General features: G+C 43.9%; 2 protein-coding genes across 8 annotated transcripts in view; one reads left to right on the forward strand and one right to left on the reverse strand.

Moving 5' to 3' along the window:
- The window catches only part of Urgcp (upregulator of cell proliferation), a 39,747-nt gene extending 30,238 nt beyond the window's left edge, over positions 1-9,509 (reverse strand). For both annotated transcript variants that reach the window (XM_051200558.1, XM_051200557.1), the window contains exon 1: positions 9,435-9,509. The gene's annotated coding sequence lies outside the window, so the exon portion shown is untranslated. The remainder of the gene's footprint in view (positions 1-9,434) is intronic.
- A 164-nt stretch (positions 9,510-9,673) lies between these two features.
- Ube2d4 (ubiquitin conjugating enzyme E2 D4 (putative)) lies at positions 9,674-25,224 on the forward strand. Of its 6 annotated transcripts, none has more exons than XR_007835530.1 (7): positions 9,674-9,794; positions 15,936-15,999; positions 19,201-19,232; positions 19,326-19,403; positions 20,394-20,499; positions 22,181-22,665; positions 24,349-25,224. XR_007835530.1 is itself a non-coding variant. In XM_051200560.1 (7 exons), the coding sequence occupies exons 1-7, from the start codon at positions 9,771-9,773 to the stop codon at positions 24,460-24,462; spliced, it is 591 nt and encodes a 196-aa protein (XP_051056517.1). In that variant the 5' UTR covers positions 9,674-9,770; the 3' UTR covers positions 24,463-25,224. The 6 variants fall into 6 exon arrangements, 4 of the variants coding, with proteins under 4 accessions (XP_051056517.1, XP_051056519.1, XP_051056518.1 ...); XR_007835531.1 differs by having other exon boundaries at positions 22,181-22,647; XM_051200560.1 differs by having other exon boundaries at positions 22,181-22,353.
- The last annotated feature ends 1,598 nt before the right edge of the window (positions 25,225-26,822 follow it).

Consider the following 26,822-nt stretch of genomic DNA (forward strand, 5'->3'; position numbering starts at 1 on the left):
CTGGGCACACATATATAATCCCAGCACCTCTTGGGAGATAGAGGCAGGAGAATTGGGGATTCAAGGCCAGCTTCTGCTATATAAGGAGTCTGATGTTAGCATGAAGTACATGATAACCAGATTCTCTCAAAAAATAGCTGGTGAGATGGTTCAGTGGGTAAAAAGGCACCTGCTGCCACGCCTAACAACCAGAGTTTAATCCCTAGGACCCATGTGATAGTATAAGAGAACATACTGCTACAAGATGTCCTCTGACACATGGACCCTGACACACATGGTTCCTGCTCCAACCCCAACTAAACAACAAAAAGCAAAACCTTACAATGAGAAATAATTTCAGATAACTTGAATTACTATTTTAAAAGCCAACAAAGTTTATTTATTTAATTTGTATAGCTAAAATTGAACTCAAGACCTTCCATATGCTAAGCAAATAGTCTGCTACTGTACAACTCAATGCTTTATTAAACCTTTTAAAAAGATTATTTTATGTGTATGAGTGTTTTACCTGCATGTATGTCTGTACACCACATGGATACCTTGGGACTGGAATTACAAGCAGTTGTGAGCTGCTATGTGGATGCTGGGAATTGGACCTGAGTCCTCTGCAAATGCAAAAGAGCTCTTAACCACAGAGCCAACCCTTTAAACCCTATTTTTTTTTTAGTTTTTCAAGGCAGGGTTTCTCTTTGTAATAGCCCTAGCTTAGCTGTCCTAGAACTTGCTCTGTAGACCAGGCTGGCCTTGAACTCACAGATCCATCTGCCTCTGCCTCCAGAGTGCTGTGATTAAAGGTGTGCACCACCACTGCCCAACTATTAGGCCTTTCCCCCCCCCCCAAATAATCTGGCTCAAGGAAGACTTTGAACTTCTGATTCTCGTGCCTCCACCTCTCCAGTGGGGTTACAAGCAAGTGCCACCACACAGATGTAGTGTTACTAGGGATTGAAGCTAGGGCCTTATGTGTCCCAGGTCAAGATTCTACCAATTGAACTGCATCACCAGCCCCCAAAGTTGTTTCTCGTGGCTACAGATGACTCAGATAAGTGCATATACTGCTCTTCCAGAGGACCCAAGTCCAATTCCCAACACCAATGTCAGGTAGCTTACAGCAGCCTGAAACAACTCTAGCTCTTAGAAGAGCTAATGCCTCTGGCTTCTTTGGGCACCCAAATGTATGTGCATATAGCCTCCTTCCCCCACACATATACACACACACAATTAAAAAACAGGGTTTGTTTCTTGAAGAAAAAAGTTGATATTTCGCTAAACTAACAAAGGGGGGACATATACAACTAAATTCAAAAATATTAATAGAGACAATGCTATTAATCTTATGAAAAAAAGAATCAAAAGAAGAATTGAACACCAACAAATAGATAATCAAGATGAAATGAACAAATTCCTAGACATAAAGTGAGTTCCAGGATAGCCAGGAATGTTACACAGAGAAACGTGTCTTGAAAAACCAACAACAAAAAAATTTTTTGTGTGTAATAATCAATAGATATGCCTTTGCACAATTGTTCGGGGTTCAGTTCATAGAAACTGTCCCTCCCTGCTGTCAAAAAGCTTTAACTACTTTCTGGAGTGACCCTCTTTCTTCAACCAATCCTCAAAAGACAGAACACCAACACTGCCTGCCTGGGTTAGGTCTCTAGAACTAAATGGTGGTTCACATCAGTAATCCCAGCACTCAGGGGGTTGAAGCAGGAGAACTGTGAGTTCACAGCCAGCCAAGGCAATACTTAGTGAGTTTGAGGCAAATCTGGACTTCCTAGTGAGACCCTGTCACAAAAAAAGAAAAGGAAGGGAAATATGGGGAGGAAGGAAAAGGGGAAGAGGAAAGAAGGAAGAGAGAAGGGGGGATAAAGAAGGAAGGAGAGAGGGGTAAGAAAAACCTATTTTAATCACTTCTATAGGAGTTTAGTACTATAGGACTAAAAATTCTATCAAGGCAATTAGACACACATATAAAAACCATTTACAGAAAAATAAAAAGCTTACAAATGGGGAAAACTGGATGTGGTAGCAAAGCCATGTAATCATAACACTCAGAGGTAGGAGCAGGAGAATAAAAAGTTCATGGTCATCCTAAACTACACAGTGTGTGCCGTAAGCATACTATGCCAGAGACAGAAAATCATGTATCTTTCTATGATGTCAGAATTGATCAAGTATCGGCAAATTCACAAGATTCAACAGTTTCACAGACGGCCAGTAAACAGCAAAATCCTGTTTACTTTGGTAATCTGTTAAAGGCAAATGCAGGTCCTTTCATTACAATGCCTTTTTTTTTTTTTTTTTTTTTTCTTATGTGAGATGGATGAGGAGGTGTGGCCTTGTTAGAGGAAGTGTGTTACAAGGGGTGGATTTGGGGGTTTCAAAAGACCAAGCCAAACCCAATCAGTATGTCTTTCTTCCTGCTGCCAGCAGATCAGGACACAGACTTCCCAGCCACTTATTCAGAACCACATCTGCCTTCCTGCCACCATGCTCCCTACCATGATAATGGATTAAATGTCTGAAATTGTAAGCAAGTCCCAATTAAATGCTCTTTCTCTTATAAGAGTTGCTTTGGTCATGATGTCTCTCTACAGCAGTAGAACACTGACTTAAGACATTGGAAGAAGCTGTTGTTGACAGGGCTGAAAGTAAAGCTGCGGAGTTCCAGCTCTAAGGTCAAAGGCAGAGAACTAGTCTAAAAACAAGAAACGCCAAGTTCAGGTACACACAAAGAAAGCAGCTGGCTGGATGCCTGGCAAGCAGATAGACCATGACAACAGAAGTGGACGGAGACTGAGGCCCCAGGGATAGTCCAGCGTTCTCTATCTGCCATACCCCAAGGATCAGATGATAGGGCAGGTGGGGCCATTGCTACTAGGGTATCCACCACTTTTTGAGGTCCACGTTGAGGGAATTACACTCTTTCCCCAGGCTAGCATGTCAGATAAGTCAGATAAATCTTGGGTCTGATTTGTTTGATATGATTTTAATCTGCCCACATACCCCAATATCTCCACTCACCCCAGTAAATTTACAGGATCACTCTGTCTCTTTTTCCAGGAGTAAGTCGTTAACCAGTCTGTGCTGCATGGGTGGTACCCACCCCTGTTGTTGGCAGCTGGTGGTGTTTATTTGTACATCCAGAGCAAGATCCTCCAACTTCAAAATTGAGTCAAAAGCTGCTTATAAAATGCTCTCAGGGCAACCCCCAGGCCGCCACTGTTTCACATTATATGGAGTGACTGAAGCCATCTCTCTAGCCTCTAGAATGTGTTTCTTGAGGGAATGAGTTAGCTACCATGGGAGTTTAGCACCTTTGTCATTTTTGTACTACTGCCTGCCTTCCCAGCTTTTCACCATGGAGCACTGTGGGGCAGAACTTGAGCAGTTACAGCTGTCCAACCTCATGTGTCTAACTGCCAGAATTGTGAATTAAAGGAAAGCTACACTGAAAAACAAAAACTGTGCTGGGCATTGGTGGTGCACATCTTTAATCCCAGAGACAAAGTCAGGCAGATCTCTGAGTTTCAAGCCAGCGTGGTCTACAGAGTAACTTCCAGGGCTACACAGAGAAACCCTGTCTCAACAAAACAAAACAAAAACTGGGTCTCATATAGTCTAAGCTGAACTCATATTTAAGATCCCTATACTTCACTTCCTAAACACAAGGATTCCAAGCATTGCTGTAATTTCATTTCTATGATAAAACACTCAGACCAAAAGCAATTAAAGAAAAGGTTCACTGACTTAAAATTCCAGGTCATAGTTTATCACTGAAGGAAGTCAAGGCAGATCTTGAAGGCAGGCCTGCTTGCTCTTCTACACAACATTATCTCCAACTCACTTCATAAAGAAATAAGGCAGGGACCAAGGAGGTTGCTGCTTGTTGGTTGCCACACTTAAACTTTCTTACATACTTGAAGATCACCTGGATAGAGAATGGAGCTGCCCACAGTGGACTGGGCCCTCCTATAACAATTATCAGGACAATATCCACAGGCCAAATTGATCTACGTAACTTCTCAACTGAAGCTCTTCTCAAGTGAATGTAGCTGGCATCAAGTTGATAGTCAAAACCACCCAGGATAAGCATGCCCAACACCCTACCTCTTTCAGCATCTTCAGCTCTTCAGCTGCTGTGGTATCTTATGCACACATATTTTTCTTTCATTTTTCCATGTTATCTATCAATTCTCCGAACATCTAAGAATTTATCTTTGAGAGGGCTAATGAGATGGCTCCATAGGTAAAGGAACTTGTCACCAACCAAATTCAAGCCTGATGACCCAAATTCAATCAGTGAGATGGAAGGAGAGAACTGACTCACATACCTACCCATATACCCATCCACAAATAAATAAATGTAACTTTTAAAATGTATCTTTTTAGCAGCTAGGAGATGGCTCAGCAGTTAATAGCACTGGCTACTCCAGCAGAGGAGCTGGGTTATACTCCCAGCACCCATACAGTAACTCACAACCATCTATAATCCAGTTCCAGGAAATCCAGCATCCTCTTCTGGTTTCCTCAGGCACCAGGCACACACGTGGTACACAAATATAATATACACACAATTAACTGTTAATCATGTGTCTTAGGTTGCTGTGAAGAGACACCATGACCATGGCAACAACTGTCAAGGAAAACACCTTTTGTTTGTTTGTTTATATTTAATTGAAGTGGATCACTTACAGTTTCAAAGGTTCAGACCATTATCATCATGGCAGGAAGCATGGTGTTGTGAAAACAGACATGGTGCTAGCTACATCTTGAACAGAAAGCAACAGGAAATTGACTGTGATACTGAGTGTGACTTGGGCATATATGAAACCTCAAAGCCCACCCTCACAGTGGCTCACTTCCTCCAACAAAGCCACACCTCCTAGCAGCGCCACTCCCTATGAGTTTGTGGGAGGCCAATTACCCCCAAACAAACTACCACATCATGTATTTTTCAAAAAAACGTAATGGGTGCACGTTTGCCTGCATGTATGTATGTGCATGCCTGATGCCCGTGGAAGCCAGAAGAAAGCATAGGGATCCCCTGGAACTGGAGATGAGTATGGTTGTAAGCCTCTGTATAGGTGCTGAGAACCAAACCTGGGTCCTCTGCAAGAGTAACAAGTGCCCTTAATTACTAAACCATCTTTCTAGCCACCAAAACTATATATCTTTGAGCTTGTTACTGTTTGAGACGTGGTCTCATATGGCCTTGACTAACTTGTCATACAGCAAAGAGTGACCTTGGGGTTTCTGCTTCTCCTGCCTCCACTTCCCTCCTCAGTGCTGAGGTTTCAACTGTGCACAATGCCAGTTTTTGCTTCAAGTTATGTTATGCAGAGCTGCCATGGGGCTTTTTTCAGGAATATACTTTTTTTCCCCTTTTTGAACAGCCATATTTTTCTCTTTGTATGCGTTCTGATTTCTTTATATGGGTATATTAAATCTAATAAAGTAGTAACTCTCCCCTTCCCACAGATGTTTTGCTGTTGTTACTGGATTTTGTTTGAAATAGAGTCTCATATAGCCCAGGCTGGCCTTGAATTTGCTATGTAGCCAAGAATGATCTTGAATAGCCCAGGCTGGCCTTGAATTTGCTATGTAGCCAAGAATGATCTTGAATAGCCCAGGCTGGCCTTGAATTTGCTATGTAGCCAAGAATGATCTTGAACTTCCAATGCTTACCTCTACCTCCTAAGTGCTAGGACTACTGGTGTGAGCCCTCATGCCTGGCTTCTCATTTATCTGTTTATTTATTTTTGCATTATTTTATGTGTTTTGCCTGCATGCAGGTATGTGCACTATGTGTATGTCTGGTGCCAGGAGGACAGAAAGAGGGCATGGATCCCCTGGAACCGGAGTTACATATGGTTGTGAGCCACATGAGAGTCCTGGGAATGAACCTAGGTCCTCTGCAAGGGCAACTAGTGCTCTTAACCACTGATTCATCTCTCTAGGCCCATGCCTAGACTTTTGCATTATTTCTGCAATCCATACCTAATATTATTTCAGAGGGCAAAACATCAAATAATAAAAGGGTTAGAATGCTATGGGCTAAGTCACCAACAGAAAGTAAAAAATCTAAGTTTTCCTTTTTTATTCTGTGGGGGTCTGGTTTAGGGTTTTCTCCTTGGATTATGAAAATAATCAAATTCACTGTAGAAGATTTTGAAAATCAATTAATAAAGCCATTACCCAGGAATAACTATCATTACCATTTGGGTTCACTAGGCTTCTATTCTTAGACAAATACATCAACTGTTACAAAAATTTGGGGTCAGTTGTTCCCAGGTGTGTGCAGGGGTTTAAATGATATGGGATAGGCAGCCCCTGAACTAATATTTCCTTATTTATTTTTATTCCAGGGTTTTGTTTTATTAGGTAGGGTCTTACTATGTAGCTGTTTTTGGCCTCTGCCTCCCACGTACTTAAGATTACAAAACATGAGCTGATATGTTTATCTTTTATTTAATGATTTTTAGTTATCTTTTTGAGAATTTCATACACTGTATTTTGATCATATCTTCCCCCTCCCCTAACTCCCCACCTCCCTACATATCCAACTTCACAGTCTTTTTTCCTAAAGATTTATTTATGTATATGAGTGATCTGTCTTCCTATACTTCTGCATGACAGAAGGCATCAGACCCCATCATCCCATTATACATGATTCTGAGCCACCACATGGTTGCTGGGAATTGAACTTAGAACCTCTGGAAGAGCAACCAATGCTCTGAACCACCGAGCCATCTCTTTAGCCTTTTTTCTTAAAACAAACAAACAAACAAAAAACTCACAAATACATGAAGTCCAAAATTGTGATGACTGACTGGAATGTGACTGATATACCAATTTCACTCCATTGAAGGGAATTGATTTTTCCTCTCCCAGCAGCTAACACTTGCAAAAAGCTTCTTGTCTAGGTGTGGGTGGGATTTGTGTCCACTTCCCCTCTAGGTGCTGGGATTTTGTCTGATTTGAGCTTGTGGCAAGTCTTCTCCTCTATTCAAGACAAGATTTTTCTATGTAGCTGTGGCTAGCCTGGAACTCAGAAATCTCCCTGCCCCTGACTCCTTGTGCAAGTCTTATGCATGCTGCCAATATGTGAATTCATTTATGCACCTGCCCTGATGTGTCTGGAAAAAGCTCTTTCCTTAATGTTATCCAACACTTCTGGCTTTGACCATCTTTCTGCCCCCTTATACACACAGATCTCTGAGCTTTGAGGATATGACACTGATGTCCTATTTAGGGCTGAGTGTCCCAAAGTCTCTTATTCTCTGCAAGGTAACTTACCTTGGGGGAAGGGTTGTTTTATTGTTTTTGATTGCTTGCTTGCTTTTTTTGGGAGACAAAAATCTCACTATGTAGCCCTGGTTGATGCTATATAGACCTGGCTGGCCTCAAACTCAGAGAGACTTGCTTCTGCCTCCTAAATGCTAGGACTAAAGAAAGATGTGTGCCATGCCTGGTTCTTTTTTGTTTTTTGAGACAAGATCTTACTTTGTAGCCTAGTCTCACCTTGAACTAAGAGCAACCCTCTTGTCTCAGCCTCCCAAGTGCTGGGATTACAGTCACAAGATACCAGCCACAGTTATATTTCTTTACATTTTTTTAAATGGTAGACTCTTACATATCGCCCACATTGGCCCCCAACTCACAATATTCCTGTCTCAGCTTCCAAAGATGCTAGAGTACAAGTGAGAGCCACTGCACCCAGCTGGAAATGTGTGCTGTGAAAATACATCTCCAAAAGGAAGGCTTTTTAGCCAAGCAGTGGTGGCACACACTTTAATCCCAGCACCTGGGAGGCAGAGGCTGGCAGATCTCAGTGAGTTCTAGGCCAGCCTGTCTCAAACACACACACACACACACACACACACACACACACACACACACAGAAGACCTTTTACCTAAGCCATTTGAGTGATGCTCAAATTGGCTATGGAAGATTATTCAAGAAAATCAAAGGGAGCTTTCCAGATGAAAGCAGGCCAAGGTGCTAAGAAGATGGTTTGGTAGTTTAGAGTATTTTGTTCTTGCAAAGGACCCAGGACCACATGGTGGCTCACAACCATCTTTAACTCCAGTTCTAGAAATCCAACCCTTCTTCTGCCCTCTTTGAACCTCTGTGAACAAATACATACAAGCATACGGGCAAAACATTCACATATATAAAATAAATCTTAAAAAAAAAAAAAAAGAAACTAAGCCAAGATTTAAAATGCAGAACATGGTGGCACATGCCTTTAATTCCAGAACTCAAGCCACAGGTGGGTGGATGTCTGTGAGTGAGGTCAGTATGGTCTATATAACAAGTTACAGGATAGCCAGGGATATATAGAGACCCTGTCTCCAAATAAATAAGTAAAGCAAAAGAAGTACCCACCATCTGGCTGGCTGTCCTGGAATTCCTCTGTAGATCAGAAGTTTGGAAGAGGGTGAAGTTTGGTAAGGCTTACATTTGGAGGACAGTTCATGACAGGTGTGTTTAGGACAGCTTAGGGGAATAGAAGAACGAAATACAGAAGAACTGGCTGGGAAAGCATGTACCAAGGAATTGCTTTTTTGGGGGGCAGAGTTCGTATGTGGTACAGGAACAAGACAGGAGGCCAGAGTGGAATGTCGGATGTCTCTGTATTCTCTATGTCACTGGAAGTTCACTGTGTAGATTAAGATAGTTCTGGGGAACTGCCTGTCACCACCACCTCCAATGCTGGGGTCAAAGGCATGAACAGCCATGCTCCACTTTTTATGTGGGTGCTCATGAACTCAGGTCTTCATGACTGCACAGCAAGCACTCTTATTCACTAAGCCATCTCAACTCCTCCAATGTGTTTTAAACATTCCTTTTGGGATTTTTCCCCCTTTATGGTTTTTGAGACAGGGTTTCTTCTGTGTAGCCTTGGCTGTCCTGGGATTCACTCTGTAGACCAGGTTGGCCTCGAACTGGGATTAAGTGCTGGGATTAAGGCATGGGCTTTCCCTCCCCCCTTTTTAAAAACATACTCTTACTCTGCAACCTAGACTGGCCTAAAAATCACTATGTTGCCCAGGCTGACCTTGGAATACCTTTGATCCTGGAGTTACTCTATTGGCACACCCTATAAGTATATGTGGATAGATAAATGTTATTTATAGATGCCCTCTTTACTGATAGTGTATTTTATTGTATCCGTATCCTACCGATTTTATGACAAATTGATTAGTTCGTAACTAATGTTACAGATGTCTTGGGGAAAGGAAAGCAGAGTTTTTGGGGTGTGCGCTTTCAGTCTCGACTTCAGCAGTGCATCAAAACTACCTGAGTACTACTGGAAAATGCAGCTCTCCAGACATGTTTATGTTTCTGTACTCAGCACCTACGCGTATTCGGAAATATCTAACACTTCTGCCCAGAAAGCATATAAAAGCGAATGAATACTTACAGAGCTGAGAACCACTAAGCTCAGGAGTTATGTGACAGCCTGGGGAGGAGCCCAGGAGGGGGCAGAGAGCATTGCGCGTGTGTCAGACACGTCCCGGTGCCTGGGCCCTCGCCTAGCAGAAACCAGCGCCACACAGCCTGGCGACAGTGGCCAACTAACTGACTTTGCGCGACCCGGTTCGCAGGCGCGGGCCCGCGGCGCGTACGACAAACGCCCCACAGTGCCCCGCGGCGCGCACGCGCACGCGCAGACCGCCGCTCTCGGCGTGCAGCGCTGCGGCCCAGCCGGCCGCCTCAGGCAGCCCCGCGGGGCCTGCTGGGCCTGAGCAGCTGGAGCATGGCGCTGAAACGGATCCAGAAGGTAAGAGTGGTGGAAACGGGGTCCTCCCGCCCGCTCCCTCCGCAGGCTGCCCCAGCGACTAGAAACCCGAGCTGAGGCGCGGCGGGGCGCGCTGACACCTGCCCCGCGCGAGGCGTTGCCGCTGCCCGCGCGGATTCAGGAGGTGGGTGCGCGCGCCCCGCGGGAGGCTCGCGGGGGCGGGGTCACGCGACCGTGTCACGTGCACGCGCAGCTGCGGGAATGGGAATGGCGAACGGGGTAACTAGCAAGATAGGATGAGCCAGCCGCTCGAGTATTTCCTCCTATAGGCAACAGCCTTGTATTGATCCATTAACCTAGAATTTGGGAAGTGCATCGGAGAAAAACAAAATAAAACCCACCCGGTACCATCTTGTAAACATTTTAGCATATTGTAAACATTTTAGCATATCTACTTTTCGTTCTTTTCCTGTTCCTGAAAAAAATGCTTGCTGTAAAGAATTTTGGTTTGTTTTTCTTTGTTTCATGAGTCAGGGTCTCTTTGCAGCTTAACTGACTTGGAACTCGCTGTATTGATCAGGCCAACCTTGAACTCACAATAACGGGGAATAAAGGCGTGCCCCGAATTATGCTGTACTTTGTGATCTACATTTTCACATAGCATTAAAAGTTCAAATTTTCTCTGCTGAAGAATAATATTTATAACCTTTTAAAACATACTTATTTACTTTGCCTGGCGGTGGTGGTGCAAGTATTTAATCCCAGCACTCAAGAGGCAAAACTGAGTTCGAGGTCAGCCTGGTCTACAGAGGGAGTTCCAGAACAGCCAGGGCTACACAGAAACCCGGTCCCGAAAAACAGCAATAACAACAAAAAACCCCAAAACTTTAAAAAGAGATATATATGTATGTATGTATGTTTGTATTTGTATCTGGGGGCTGGAGAGATGGCTTGGAGGTTAAGAGCACTGACTGCTTTTCCAGAGGTCCTGAGTTCAATTCCCAGCAACCATTTCTAATGAGAGCTGGTGCCCTCTTCTGGTATGCAGACAGAACACTGTATACATAGTAAATAAGTAAATCTTTTTTTTAAACGTTATAATACATAAATAAATCTTTTTTTAAAATATGTATTTATTTTTATTTAAGTATATGGGTGTTTTGCTTGCATAGATGAAAGTGCCCTCAAAAGCCAGAAGAGGGCATCTGTTTCTCAGGACAGATTACTTGTGTTTGTAAGGCACTTGTGGGTGCTGGAACTCTGGAAGAGCAGTATATGCTTTAACCACTTAGCCATCTCTCCAACCCTACAATCCTAGCATTTAACATTACTGTCACACAGGGATTCTTTCCACCAAGTGGATCCAGGGGATGTGTCTTAGTCAGATTTCTGTTGCTGTGATAAACACAGTAACCGAAAGCAACTTGGGGAGGACAGGGTTTGTGTGACTTACAGGTTACATGGTTCATCGTCACAGGAAACCAGGGCAGGAATTTTGAGGCTGGTGGAACAGTGCTGCTTACTGGTGTGTGCCTTCTGGCTTGCTCAGTTTGCTTGATAACACACCCCAGGACCATGTGCCCAGATACAGCACCACTCACAATGGGCTGGCCTCTCCTACATCAATCATCAGTCAAGTAGATGACCCACGGGTTTGTCTACAGGACAGTCTGATGGAGGAATTTTGCTTTATTGAGGTTCCCTCTTCTGAAATGGCCCTATCTTGTATCAACTTGACAAAAAACTAACCAAAACAGTTGATCCCTTGTCAGCTTAATACACTAATACATTACCATTCAACCATAATCTTTTCTTTTTTATCTCCAAGATCTCATATTTCTATATTCTATATCACAACATGCCAACTTGTTTTTGTTTTTTTTTTTTTTTTGTTTTGGTTTTAGTGTTTTGTTTTTTCGAGACAGGGTTTCTCTGTGTAGCTTTGAAGCCTGTCCTAGAGCTCACTCACTCTGTAGACCAGGATGGCCTTGAACTTGCAGGGATCCATTCGTCTCTGCTTTCCGAGTACTGGAATTAAAGGTGTGCACCACCACTGCCCAGCTCCAACTTGTTTTTTGTTTGTTTGTTTGTTTGTTTTGTCTTGTTTTATGTTTTATTTGTTTTGTGTGTATGGGTTGTGTCTGCATGTACGTCTGTGCATCACATACATGTGTGGTACTCTTGTGGAGACCAGAAGAAAGTATCAGATCCCCTGGAACTGAAGTTACAGATGTTTGTGAGTGATCATGTGGGTGCTGGGAATCAAACCCCTGTTCTCTGCAAGAGCAGCAAGTGCTCTTAATTGCTAAGCCAACTCTTCAGCTCCTATACCAAGTTTTAAAAAAAGTCCCACAGTCATTAAAAATTCAAACACTTTAAAAGTTCACAGGCTAAAAATTTGGCTTAGCAATTAAGAACACTTTTTACTCTTACAGAGTACACAAGTTTGAATCCCAGCACCCATTTGATGGTTCATAATTGCTTCTGGAGATCAGATGCCTTTTTTTTTTTTTTTTAAGATTCTGCCTGCATGTATGTCTGCATGCCTGAAGAGGGCACCAGATTTCATTATAGATGATTGTGAGCTACCATGTAGTTGCTAAGAATTGAACAGCCTGTGCTCTTAACCTCTGAGCCATCTCTCCAACTCCCAAATGCTCTCTTCTGAGCTTCATGGTCACCTGGCACACATGTGATGCACATACATACATGGAGGCAAAACATTTATTTATAAAATATAATGAAAAAATCTAATTTTAAAAAGTTTTAAAATATCCAAAATCAAAGCCACATGGTGGCATATGACTTTAATGGCAGCTCTCAAGAGGCAAAGACAGGAGGATCCCTGAGTTCAAGGGTGGTGTGATCTACAGAGGGAGCTTGAGGACAGCTAGGGCTATACAGGGAAACTTTGTCCCAAAAAAAACAAAATAAATAACTATCTAAATTCTCTTAACTGTAAGTTCCTATAAAATCAAAATGTTACAAAGATTCTATTCCAAAGGGAAGAAACAAGACACAGTTACAATCAAATCCAAATGAAAACCAAATCCTCTCTGAAGTGTAAGTAGCTCAGTGTGTGGCTTCTGGGGCTCATGGGGTTCCAAAGGGCTTGGGTAGCTGGTCTCTGCCTTTCACAGCACACATAGTTAGTCTCATAGGCTGATGCCAGGAGAAAGGAGATGGAGAATCATACCTTTGAGTTAGGCTTGGAGCTCAGCCAGCAAGCAGCTATGTGGCAGACAAGATGCTTCATGGAGTAGGGGATAGAGCTTCAGAGAAAGAGTGAGGGTACCCAGAGTGTTAGGAGAGCATGCCCAGACTTAGGCCCATATAGGGGCTACTTATTACCCCTTCTCTTTAGCATGGCCTTTGGTTAATCCTCTTCCTAAAATATGGTCTGAGCCAGGTGATTGACCACCCAGCTGGATTAACTATTATGTTTTGGGTAACTTGTAATGTCAGGTTTCCATCCAAACCTAAAATTGATTCCACTGTCTTGATCAGGAGATAGCTTTCCCTTAATGGGACTCCAATGCACTCATACCTCTGGAGAGGTAATCCTAAAGCCATTTAAGAGATGAGCTAAGTAAGATTGAGGACTAAATAAAACCTATAACTATTGTGCACATCCAGAGATACAGTTCCACAGTTGTTCACTAGAAGGGATTAATGTCTGGACTGAAGTCTCACTGTGTCCAACGGGGATGCTCAATCAGGAAGAGTTAGGAAGAAACCACAGCTCCTTACTGGCATTCTTAGCCAAGGAACCAAGGCCATTCCTACAACTGGTGCTTTTGCCATCCCTGCCCCTGTCGAGCCAGTCTTACCTCCTGTTCTCTCATTCTCCTCCTGAAAACTAACCCCAACTACCATTAGGGAATTAGGATGACAGTCTATCTGCTGCTTTCAGCTGATTGGGGTTATCAGGCATAGCAGTTACCTTACCCACTGGGAAAGTAACCCTTCCCTATTTAAGGGACCCTGAAAGTCAATGGTCCCATTTGTACAACAGCCAGATGTAGTGAGGAAAGGAAGTTCTTGACTGATACCTGGAAAGAAACACCAGGGAGAGGTAAAACAGGAGCCCTTTGAGCTGAAAAGTTGATTCCATTCCCCATATGAACTATAATAAAATCTTAGGATTATACACTCTAGACAGACAACCAAGAAGACAAACAGATCATTTTAAAATGTTCAAAGTCTATTAGAATCCCTTGGTAGGCTCACAAGAACTTGTATTCATTAGGCTCCTCCTTGGCTGTTTTTTTTGTTTGTTTGTTTGTTTGTTTGTTTTTGTTTTTTTCTCTCTGGTCTCTAAGGCTTTGCTCTACAGTGATGATACCAGGATGTATTATTAGGCAGTTTGATAGCTGTTGAACTGGCTAGGCTCATAGTGCAAAGTCCCTTTCAGATGGTGTAATAGCCTGGGTTTTATAGATGCATGGTTCCTTGTCCTGACCATCCAGTCCCAAATAAATACACAGAAGATTATATTAATTACAAATGTTTACCCCATAGCTCAGGCTTATTACTAGCTAACTCTTATATTTAAACAAACCCATTTCTATTAATCTATGTATTGCCAAGTGGCTCCTGTCTTTACCTGTCCTCTAGCATGTCTTACTTCCTTGGTGGCAGCTGGCTGACAACTCCCCTGACTCTGTCCTTCATTCTATTTGGCTTCATTCTATTTGGCTGTCACACCTAACTTCCTGTCCAGCTACTAGCCTTGTCAGTTTTTTATTAACCAATGAGAGTAATACATATTCACAATGTACTGAAGGATTATTCCACAACATTTTCCTCTTTTTTGGCTAATTAAAAAGGAAGAAGAAAGGCTTTAACATAGCCATATAATCATAGTAAGATTATATACAACAAAAATAGTTAGTTACTAAGAATTACAGTTAATGCCAGGTGGTGGTGGCACACACCTTTAATCCCAGCACTCATGAGGCCGAAGCAGATGGATCTCTAAGTTTGAGGCGAGCCTGGTCTACAGAGCCAAGACAGGCTACACAGAGAAACTCTGTCTGGAAAAAAAAAAAAAAAAAAGAGTTACAGTTACAATATCCACTCTATTTGTATTTGACCAAACTAGAGAATATACTCAGTTATCTATCCTATCTTGATGAGTCTAAAATTTCACATCTAATTTATCTTTTATCATAACTAAGAAAAACTGTAGCTATGACTATCTAGTCTTCAACTCTTGTCAAAGACCCCAGAAGGGCAAAATGTTACCTAATGGTTTTCTAGAGAAAAAGAACTGATAGAATTAGAATGGGAAAATATATACTGGACTTGGTAAAGTAGACAGGCAGTCTGGCTAGTCTAACAGTGACTGTCTCTATGTGGAAAAGTGCGGAATTTGGTGGTTGTTTTGATCACCAGGCTGGATGTCTCAGTTGGTCTTCAGTCTCTTGGAATCCCAAAGAAGTAGGTTTTACCACCAGCAAAAGATTGCAGGGTAGATGAACTTGCCAGTAAGAGTGAGGGCAAGCAGGCAAACAGCAAAAGCCTCCTTTTCCCGTGTCCTTTTATATGGCTGCCACCAGATGGTGTGGCACAGGGTTAGCATGGGTCTTCCCACCTCACATCATCTAATCAAGATAATCTCTCACAGGTGTGCCCAGCTTCTTGCATTTTAATTGATTCCAGATATAGTCAAGTTGACAACCAAGATTAGCGTCATAGGACGCTTTACAAGTTGTAACCAGGAGCCCAGAAAGATGCCATCTGGGTCTCATTTTGAACTTCCTTTGGTTCCTAGATACAAACTATTGCTCACCTTGAACTCTCTATTTTTATTTTGTCCATACTCCTGTGTGTCTTTGTGTATGTCTGTGTCACATGTGTAAAAATGCCCTTGGAGGCCAGAAGAGGGTGTTGAATCCCCTGGAGCTGGAGTTAAGGTAGTTATAAGCCCTATGAAATGGGTGCTGGGTCTGAACTCAGGTCCTCTGGAAGAGCAGCAAATGCTCGTTTAACTGCTGAGCTATCTCTCTAGTCTGTTGTCATGACCATTTTGTATTCACCTCTGTAAGTAGCTTCCTGTCTGGCCTTCTCTCTAACCATCTCCAAAGGTCTTTTGCCAGAAGACTTAGTCATGGCTATATGACAGTATATAAAGGCAGCTCCCTAGGCATATAGCAACCTAACTCCTGTCTTGTATTCTAGGAACTGACTGACTTACAGAGGGATCCTCCTGCTCAGTGTTCTGCAGGACCTGTAGGTGATGACTGTAAGTATTTCCCCAGAAGATTTCAGAGGGTTTGCAACCAAGACCTCCAGTGTTATCAGGGACCAGACCTCATTCCTACTCTCCTCAGTTGAGAAGATCTAATTGTTTTCTTTCACATACTTATAAATTGCTTTTTATGTGTTTGTTTTTGCTTTGTTTTGAGACAGCTGAGGCTGGCCTGGTATAATTAGTTGTACCCCGGTTGACCTCAAATTCTTTATTTTCCTGTCTTATCTTCTGGATTGCTGGAATTATAAGTGTGTTCCACCTGGTCCAGTGTGGATTGCTTTTTCTCCCCCTCCCCTTTTTTTTTGTTTGTTTTGTTGTTTTTGAAGCTCAACAACACTTTCCATTGTATTAGAATTTTAGAACAATAACGATAGGACAGGTGAGCTGTAAATACCATCAATTGCCAAGAGGATGGAGATGGAGAAGAGGAGAAATAGTTGCCTGTTAGGTTAGAGTTCATGAAAGCTGTGTTCAGCAATGGAGTCCAGCTTCTGTGTGAAGTTGAGAACTGGCTTCTTCAGAGGCATAGAGAAGAGGCAGTTCCAGCATGTTTAAGTTTTTGGCCAATATCCAAAAGGATAGAAGGGAGGAAGGGGAAAGTTTTAGAACTCAGCAAGTGGGCAGGCTAAACACTGAAGATCTGTGACTGGTCAGGTCACATTCCAAAAGGAGCCTGCACTGTCAGAAATCATTCTTTCTCTACTGAGTCATAAGGAAAACAGGTTATCCCAGATCAGACATGGGATACTAGTACAAATGGTACAGCTAGTTGAGGAGGACTGTGCCTGTGAGCCACGCTGGCAGGAGGACTGACAAGGGTGTGGTGGCAGCTAGATGCCTCTACCAAGAGGAGAAGATAGCATGAGTAACTGTTCTCCCACCTCTGCTCTTCTCCACGGGGAGACTAGAAAAACAGCTCTGCTAGATCCCTGGCTGCCACTCTCACAGCAGACTGGTTGGAAGCTGAGTCACCTACCACTAGGGCTTACCAGGTCCTTGTCCTGCTCACCATCTCCCTTCAACTTGTGGACTGTTGGGCTCTGGACAGTCCTCTTCACTGCACAGCGACTATACAATGACAGGAAAACTGCAAGAAAGGGTGGAATCTTCCACACGACAAAGAATTGAAGAGTGCGGTCTAATCCAATGGAAACAACCTCTGATAACTAATCTGGATTGAATCACTATAGAAACAAACCTCAGCCTTGCCTGTAAGAAATTCTAGTTTAGGTTGAGGTGAGAAGATCTACCCTAAACATACATGGTACCATTCCATGGGTGGGAGTCCCAGAATAAATTCGAAGAGAGCTAAGCATCAGCATTTGTCTCTCTGTGCTTCCTGTCTGTGAAGGCTGTGGTAAGCTGTCTGGAGTTCCTGCTGCTGTGACTTCTCCGCCATGATGGACTGTGAGCTAGAGTAAACCCCTCCCTCTTTAGGTTGCTTTTGTCAAGGGTTCTGTTGTAGCTAGTACAGTCACAGGGCCTGTCAGGTGAATGGATAGCTAAAACGTGGACACAGATTGATTCCCAGCACTCACACGATGGCTCATAACCCTACCTAACTCCAAGGCCAGTCCTTCGGGACTCTGCAGGCACCAGGCATGCATATGGTACTTATACATTCATGTAGGCAAAACATTCACACAGAAAATAAATCTTACAAAAAGAATATTAATACATATAATGCCACTAGATTTTTATTTACTTATTTATTTTTGTTTTGTTTTGTATTTCGAGACAGGTTTCTGTATAGCCTTGGAGCCTGTCCAGGAACTCACTCTGTAGACCAGGCTGGCCTTGAACTCACAGAAATCCACCTGATTCTGCCTCCCAAGTGCTGGGATTCAAGGTGTGCATTACCACCACCCAGCTGGATTGTACACTTAAAAGCTGTATATATGGTCAGGCATAGTGATATATACCAGTAATTCCAGCACTTGGAGGTTGACTAAGAGCTTCACAAATTCAAGACCAGCCTGGGTTATATAGTAGACTTTGTTTCAAAACATAAAACACAAAGCTGGGTAGTGGTGGCGCCCACCTTTAATCCCAGCACTCAGGAGGCAGATCTCTGAGTTTAAGATGAAGACCTCTAGAAACTCAGAAGCCCACCGCATGAGTGAAAAGACAGCTTAAACAGAGGCTCTAGAGTCCATTGCTCTGAGGTACTCTGGAGCCTTGGTTAATGTAGCTATTTGGAGCATTCAGAGCAGCCTTGATAAACACACAGGAGCTGCTTTGGGCACAGGCAGAGCAGTAAAGACAGCCCAAGACTCTGAAGAGAACAGGTTAGATGAGAAAGTCTGGCTGCCAAAGGGCAGGAAGTTGAGAAGAACAGGAAGACTTCATCATGCTCAGAACACTGCCTGGGTCGCTGGGTGAGATGATGTGAGTGGCGGAGAGGCCTCACAGCCCGAGACAGACTATGAAAAGGGCTTCAAATGAAATCAAGGGGATAACTGGGAAACAGAAAACGCTTGTCAACAGCAACATGTAAAGTGGCAGAAGACTAGCTAAGGTGCAATTTTATGCAAAGAGAACGCTAGATTATAGTTATGCCTTTGCAGTAAATTTGTTATGAAGCTGAAGAAAAGTCTCCTCGGGTAAGAGCGCTTGCTGCTCTTTCAGAGAGCCTGATTTCAGTTCCCAGCACCCATGTGGCATGTACAACTGTCTTCAACTCCAGTTCCAGGGGATCCAACACTGTCCTAGCCTTCTCAGTACCAGGCACATATGTGGTACACATACATACAGGCAAAATACTCATACACATCAAATAAAAATAAATGTTGAAAAAATCAAGAGAGTTGGCCTTAACCAAAAAAGATGTGAGAGATCTCTGAGAGATGCTCATCGGTCACTGCACAGTGGAGTCTTGCTAACTAACATCTCAACACTGCTGCATAGGTGAGCATTGCTGATGGGCAGAGCTGTGTCTAGGAAATATAATTTGGATCTGTGTCACTCTAATAACTATAACCCTGGTTGCTGTAGTTTCCCAGGACCCCTGGGAGTCCTGGTGAGTTATGGAGCTTGAGAGTGCTTTTCAAAGCCCCAAGCTTGTAGTCAGTTGTCAGAAATGAGGCAGTTCTGTGTGGACCTAGTGCCCAGAGCTTAGTGGCGCCTTCTCAGCAGAACAGACACCCTTCACTGAGGAGCCCCTCACATACCCATCTTTCTTTTGTCTTGCAGTGTTCCACTGGCAGGCCACCATCATGGGCCCGGTAGGTAGTGCTACTGCATCCTCAGCTCTGGTTTGTTTCTCGTACTTCATGCTTCCTTCAAGCTTGGTTTCTTCCTCTGTCTTGTCCTTCCAGAATGACAGTCCTTACCAAGGAGGTGTTTTCTTCCTGACCATCCACTTCCCAACAGATTATCCTTTCAAACCCCCAAAGGTGAGGCTGCCCCCTACTCCCATAATGTTTTGATAAAAGGCATACGATGACCTTCTATGTCACGAGTAAAGTGCTGTGTATGTACCTTCTCCCAGTGTTCTGCCATTCCAGATCAATGGTTGCAACCTGCTGGGACCTTAAACTGCAGATACTCATAATTAGTCCTTGTCTTATGCTTCTCTTGCTGTGATAAAATGTCATGACTAATCACCTTGGAGAAAAAAGGGTTTATTTCATCTTATGACTCTTAGGTAACACTCCATCTCTCGGGCTGTCAGGGTAGCAACTCATACAGGAACTTGGAGACAGCACATGTGCAGAGACTATGGAGGGGAGCTGCTTACTGGCCTGGATTCTCATGGCTTGCTCAGACTGCTTTCTTATACAACCCAGAATGGCACCACCCACAGTGAGCTGGGTCTTCCTACACCAATCATTGATCAAGAAAATGCCCTACAGCCAGGTGGTGATGCATAGTCTTTAATTCTAGCACAAAGACAGGCAGATCTTCGAGTTCAAGGCCAGCCTGATCTACAGAGTGAATTCCAGGACAGCCAGAGATACATAGTAACACCCTTTCTTGATTTAAAAAGAAAAAAATTCTTTTTCATCCCAGCCACCCAGACTAAAGCAGCTAAGCAAAGAGTGAGGGTGAACTTTCTCTGACTGTTTCCTATGGTGACTCTGCTTACTCATTTAACCATATTTAGAATTGGTTTTTGCAGATATTGGCCTTTGAGGTTTTTTTCTACCACCCTGCATGTTATTCTTTACAGCACAGTGCATAGGGAAGTTGGCTTCAGTCCCCCATATTCAAAATGAGAATCCAGCAAGAAATGGGTCTGGTTACTTCTCTTAGTTACCTGCCTGTGTCCTCTGGAGCTGGGGTGGGTGTGTCTGCCAACACAGCTCAGCAGAAACTGCTTCTTCACTGGGATTCTTTTCCAGATTTCCTTGTGGCTTACCTGACTTGATGTCTTGTTTTTACAGGTTGCTTTCACTACCAAAATCTATCACCCTAATATCAACAACAATGGCAGCATCTGCCTGGACATCCTGAGGTCCCAGTGGTCCCCAGCATTAACTGTGTCCAAAGGTAGAAACCCTGACATGTACTCAGCACGCCTGTCTCATGTACTTTTACCTCTTTGCTGGCTAGTGTTAATGAAAGCTCAGGAAGAGCAGGCGACTTCTCCAGATCACAGAGCCCTGCCCTGCCACCTCATTCTCCACACTGTGAGAAGATGGCATGTAAAGCTCAATCCCTATGCCCTAATACTTCTCAGCAGCCAGTTGCTGTGTGATGCTCAAAACTACCAATTGGGTACAAGAAGACAGTGTCAACTCTACTTCTTCACCTAAAAGTCAAAAGGTACAAGCTGGGCACTGGTGGCTCACGCCTTCAATCCCAGCACTCAGGAGGCAGAGGCAGGCAGTTCAAGCCAGCCTGATCTACAGGACAGCTGGGACTACACAGTGAAACCCTGTCTCAAAAACAACAGAATCCAGCGTAAAGCATGCTATAGAACTATAGGTGCTCCTGAACTAAGACTGAGCATAGGTGTGTGGGGGGGGGGGTAGAATAACAAAAGCTACCCCTGCTCCAAATAAGTGGGGCATGAGGCAAGCAAATGGCAGAGTGTCGGGCATTGGGAGAGGCTGGCAAGACAGGCTTTGGAATGCTAGAAAAGGCCTGCAGAAGTAGGTATGGAGAGTTCAGGACAAAGCCACTACCTCTGTACTGTGCAAGGTACTGTGCATTCTTAGGTCGACGTTCTGCCAAAATGACTCTTCTCTGAGGTGTACCTCAGCTAGGCAGCCTTATTCCACTGCCCAGGAAAGTCAGGGGCAGCCACCAGAGTCTGCCAGCTCTCAGGGCCAATGGTGTCTTAGGTAAGCAGTCAGAGAAGAGGGAGGTCTTAGGTAAGCAGTCAGGGAAGAGGGAGGTCTTAGGTAAGCAGTCAGGGAAGAGGGAGGTCTTAGGTAAGCAGTCAGGGAAGAGGGAGGTCTTAGGTAAGCAGTCAGGGAAGAGGGAGGTCTTAGGTAAGCAGTCAGGGAAGAGGGAGGAAGGGAGAGTAGTGGCGAGGGCGCTTGAGAAAGGACAGGCAATCCTGAGTGGTGGGGAAGCAAGGGGCAGGCTTCCGGAACCTTAGCAGAATTTAGTCTCTTCACTCAAAGAGACCCACCCTTCCCATAGGCAGCTTTAACTGTTGTCAGGACTTTGGACTTACTGAAGTTTGATAGATTTAGGGCAAAGCACAAATACAGTTTTCAAAGTTTCATCTGCTCCTTAGCAAGCCCTGGTAAATGACTTTATTTGTTCAAGGTCTTTGGCACTGTCCCCCACACAGGAGAACACAAAAGGAGGAAGATGCATTGGTTTGCAGTCCTGGTTCAGAGTCTCACTCTAACTTTAGTATTCTGAATTCCCGTTTTCTTATCAGTAAACAAAGACTTGTGGGGCACTAGAGATGTGTGGTGTGGGCACAGACTGGGGGTTATGGACGAGTGTGAGAGCTAAGATGTCAGAGGCCTCCGTGAAGTAGGAAGGTAAATGCCCAGACCACACAGAGGAGGGAGGTGCCCTACAACAGTGTGCTAGAACTGCACTGTGATGTGCATCTTGCTGGTATTTTATCAGCAAATACCGTGACTTGAACAGAATCATTAAATTGCAGTGTTGAGGGAAGCAGACGATACACTTCAGGAGGTTCGCTGGACACAAGTAATGCACAGGCTCATGGTCTCCGCTGACTGACTCTTTCTTTTCTTCCTAGTTCTCTTATCCATCTGCTCTCTGCTCTGCGACCCCAACCCTGATGACCCACTGGTGCCAGAAATAGCCCACACCTACAAGGCCGACAGAGAGAAGTATGCGTCCTCTTTGGGTTGGCTTTGTGTGCAGCTGCCCAGGTTCCCACGGACATCTTCCTGCCCAAGCCAAGCCCATGTATGCAGTGGGTGTGCCCTGGGCTTAGCCTCCTGTTTCTTCCTAACACGTCCTTTGACTCAGAGGAGGGAAAAAGGATAAAAGTACTTTGCCCTCCTGGATAGCTCACCAACTACCACTGCTGAATCCTAAAATATTGTCAAGCCCTGACCTGAGGACAGCTAAGTCAGTGGTCAGCCAACAAAGGACTCAGAAGAATATGACAAGAAAATTCTGGATTAAATTAGAAGGTTTATGACAAAATAAGGGGGTAATCTGCTTGGACATCCCCAGAATGAGGCTGAAACCAGCAAGGTGGGCAGCACTGCCAAGGTTAGTTTGCTGGTAAAAGTTAGAAGTCCAAAGTGTGTGGCTGTATGATCAGCACACCCAGCCCTCACTGCCAGCTGTTTACACCCTAGTTTCCAGACCCAGAATTGTAGAACTCCCTCCCTTGGCCAGATGTAACCTGATTCTGAAGCTTGGCTGCTAAAGCACACGCAGGAGTCACTAGCATGTGTCAGTTTCTGAGCAGGGTCCAGTGTGGCAGAGCCTGAGCAGCAGACTTACTGATTGCACAGTCCACTTTTTTCCCTTGTAGATTTTTAATTTTATGTGTGTAGGTGTTTTGTTTGTATGCATGTCTGTGTACCATGTGCATATATGGTACCCACAGAGGTAAGAAGGGGCCATTGGCTCCCCTGGAACTAGAGTTATAGAAAGTTGATAGCTCCCATGTAGGTGCTGGGGATTGAACCCAGATTCTCTAGAAAGAGCAGCTGGTGCTCTTTGTTGTTGTCATTTGGTTGGTTTTGGTAATTCCAAAAACACGGACATTCGGCAAAACATCAACACATAAATTAATTTTTAAAAATAGCAAAAAGAAAAATCTAGTCAATGGTGGCACACACCTTTGATTTCAGCACTCTGCAGGCAGAGGCAGGCGGATCTCTTGTGTTCAAGGCCAGCCTGGTCTACAGAGCTGGTCTAGTACAACCTGGTCTAGTACAGCTACGGCTACATAGGGAAACCCTCAAAAAAACAAAACAAACAAAAGATTGGTGTTTTAGTTCATCGGTTACTTTTGTCTGATGAGATTAGGAAAGAATTTTTTTTTTTTATTATTTTAAGCTTCTTTTAGCCTTTATAAATCTGATTTCCTTGATGAAGCTTCTTAGTACCAGTTGAAGTGAGTTTGAACTGACAGGAATTTAAGATTTTTGCTTGTTTGTTTTGGTGGTGGTAGTATTTGAGACAGGGTCTCACTGAGTAACTTGAACTCACAGAGATCAACCTACTTCTGCCTCTTGAGTGCTGGGACTGTAATGTACCACCATGCCCACCTTAATCTGTAATTAATATTTAGAGTGAGTTGTTTTAGGTAGAACAAAATTATTTTTTCAGTGTCCTCTAATTATACATTTTAAATTTACTATTATGTGTATGCCATCAGTTCTCATTACAGTATGAAGCTAAAGGCACATACGTACAGAATCACCAGCAGGTGTCAGGTGTGGCCCATGAGTTTTACAGAAGCTCGTCCAGTCCTCCCCACAGCCCCAACAAAGCAGATGGTGTTTCATGTTTCACGGTAAACAGTCAATGTGATAAGCCATTCACAGAGAGGTGACCCAGCTACAGAGGATCACGTGGATTCACAGACTATGCCAGTGTTCTAGAGTTTGTGTGCCAGACAGCCTGGAATATTCCAAGCTGAACTCCTTCCACATCTTGCGTTTATACTGAAGGGCATGGGCGAGAAAAGATGAGGTTTGCATTATTGCATTAATGCATGTTCTACCACAGGCAGTTATGGAGGAGCAACAGGAAACACCAAGCTAATGGGCTACACCCATGATTGAAGTGCTTCCATTCCAAAGAAAGCCTCTATTTCACTTACCCATCAGTCCCAGATGCCTGACAAGCAGCAGCCTGACCCCCTCATGTTCTCTACTCCACATTGAAAGAATAGCATTTCAAGTGAGGGTGTCGCTCCCTCTGCTTTTTTTCTTCCAGATACAACAGACTAGCAAGAGAATGGACACAGAAATATGCTATGTAAGTGCCTCGAAGGTTCCATGGGAGACACTGTCCAAGAGACGCTTGCCAGGCAGAGTGGCCTTCCTGTGAAGCTCTGAGCCATTGGCTAAGGCACTCACAGAACATCCTACGTTCACACACGTGTTGACCACTCACTTTCTCTGGCTGCAGCACGTTGGTGCCACTTTCAGCCATTGTGGCCTTGACAGTGTCACACCTTTGATGCCAAATCAGCAACCATCATTATGATCTGCAGTCTTCCTGGTTACACTAGAATTGGTCTCTGCCCCAGCTTGTCTGCTTGTCTCTGGAGAATCAAGCCATGCATGCCTCCCCTACTTGTCCTCAAATGATGCCACTAGTCACCATGGCACTATACAGGGGCCCAGTCTGCTCCCTAGCCACATGCCCTTTGCCTTTAGAACACAGTGCTATCCTGAGGGCCCAGGGCAGAGTGGGCTCTCTCCATACTCTTGTCTGCCACAGAACCGTGTCCTCAGGAGTCCAAGTGCATCCTGGGGCTCCTGGAGTTAGAACAGCATCAAGTGAAAGTGCTTCCGCTGTCTTCTGCCACCGTCCTCTGCAGTGCTATGTGCTGCATTTCTCTCCTCATACCAAACAGCAAGTGGGAACCATCAAGATATAACAAGCATGTAACCCCCCAAGAAAGAGGATGGCATTATCAGACATGAAGGGATCAGGGTTATGCTTTTGTGTGTGGTGAGACTTTTCCCCCACTCTTCTCCCACTGGGAACTTAACATGGAGTTCAAGCATAAGCCATTCACAGACTGGAACACAGTGAGGGAGAGGGACTTTAAATGCAAATAAAAATGAAATTCCCTCAAAACTATGAGTGACAATTGACATTCTTTTCTCCTTTCAGACAGTATAAACTTAACAGGTTCTCCAGAGATTTGAGTAAGCCTTGAGTGCTTGGCTTCCTCTGTAGGCTTTCTCATGGAGCAAGGTTTGCTGTCAAGAGTTCAGAGCTTTTAAGACTCATTACCTAGGAAAAAGCAAGAGTGAGTGTATCTGTGTGGGGGAAATGTGTTTTCTGAAGACAGTTTTGTTATGTAGCCCAAGCTGGCCTTGAATTCTGTTCCTTCTGTCTCAGTCTTCTGAAAGTTGGGCTGACTAGCATGTGCCACCACATTTGGCTAGGAAAGAAAGTTCTAGAAAGGACTGCAAAGAATGAGGAGAGCTGAGGAGTTTCTCTAGAGCTCATGTTTTTGTTTTTTTAGATAAGCTTTTTCAATATAATCCAGACATCTGAGAGATAACAGGTGTATCCATGACACCTAGCCTTAATTAACTTAGTCTTCTGAATTGGTTATAAAGCCAGTCTATTCCCAGGGATTAATGGTTGGTGAATCAGAACCAGGAGAGGAGAAAAAAACTGCCACCCAAAGACTGGGTGAGGCCTTTGAGGGCAAGGAAGAAGATATGTACTGATCTAACACTTGAGAACCAGCCAAAGGAGATTGGTTTGCTCTGAAAACAAGCAGCCAGGCATGGTTGTGCACATGTATAATCCCAGCATACAGGGAAAATGGAGGAAAGATTCAAGACCAGCCTCAGACACATAAGACTAAAACAGAAAAGTTAGCCAGTGTCAGTGAGAATACAGTTCTGAGCCCATTCACACCACTTTGGCAAAGTCCTGTGTTTGCCCTCATTTAGGGTCTCATTACACAGTCTTTAAGGCTCTTATTAGTCTTTGTTCCTTGTTCCTCACCCTGTGGAGAGTTGCTCTTTAAATTTCTGTGAAATGTCCTGCAAGACTGTTATGCATTCTCTCCCAAGCTGCAACACCATGTGCTGTATGAAGTTGTGCACTTCAGCTTAGCATAATACAACATTTTGTAGATGATAACCCAGTCAGGAAAGGGACATAGTTTCACATCAGAGGCAAGCAGACAGGAAAGTCCTGGCCCAACATGGTGTTAGGACTATGAGCATGTATGTTTTAGTCTTTCAAGCTTAGTAGTTTATAACTCCAAGCACCATCCCCTTTCTAGTTCTAGAGTATCCCCAAGCCAGTTCTCTCTGCTAGAGAATGAGTAGTAGAAAAAGTAAAAATAGCCCTTTGATGTTCCTAGCGCAAATTACGAATGGATTGCAAACCTAAAATGAGCTTCATACCTACCTGCCAGAGCACTTGAACAGTCTTGTGCTCAGGCAAATCCCTTGGATACTCTGCTGCTGAGAAGGGGGCCCACTTTTTCTCATGCTCCCAGGGATATAGGCTCTTGGGTCAAAAGCCTTATTTTGAAGATGACCATAGTGTGGTTGGTCCTGTGTTATATCTGTAATTACTATACTCCCCCCTCCCCAGAAAGGATTTCTCTGTGTAACAGTCCTGGCTGCTCTGGAACTCAACTCTGTAGACCAGGCTGGCCTCAAACTCACAGAGATCAGCCTGCCTCTGCCTCTCGAGTACTGGGATTA

The sequence above is a fragment of the Phodopus roborovskii genome, unplaced genomic scaffold (genome assembly GCF_943737965.1).
Source record: "Phodopus roborovskii unplaced genomic scaffold, PHOROB, whole genome shotgun sequence".
NCBI classification, from domain to species: Eukaryota; Metazoa; Chordata; class Mammalia; order Rodentia; family Cricetidae; genus Phodopus; species Phodopus roborovskii.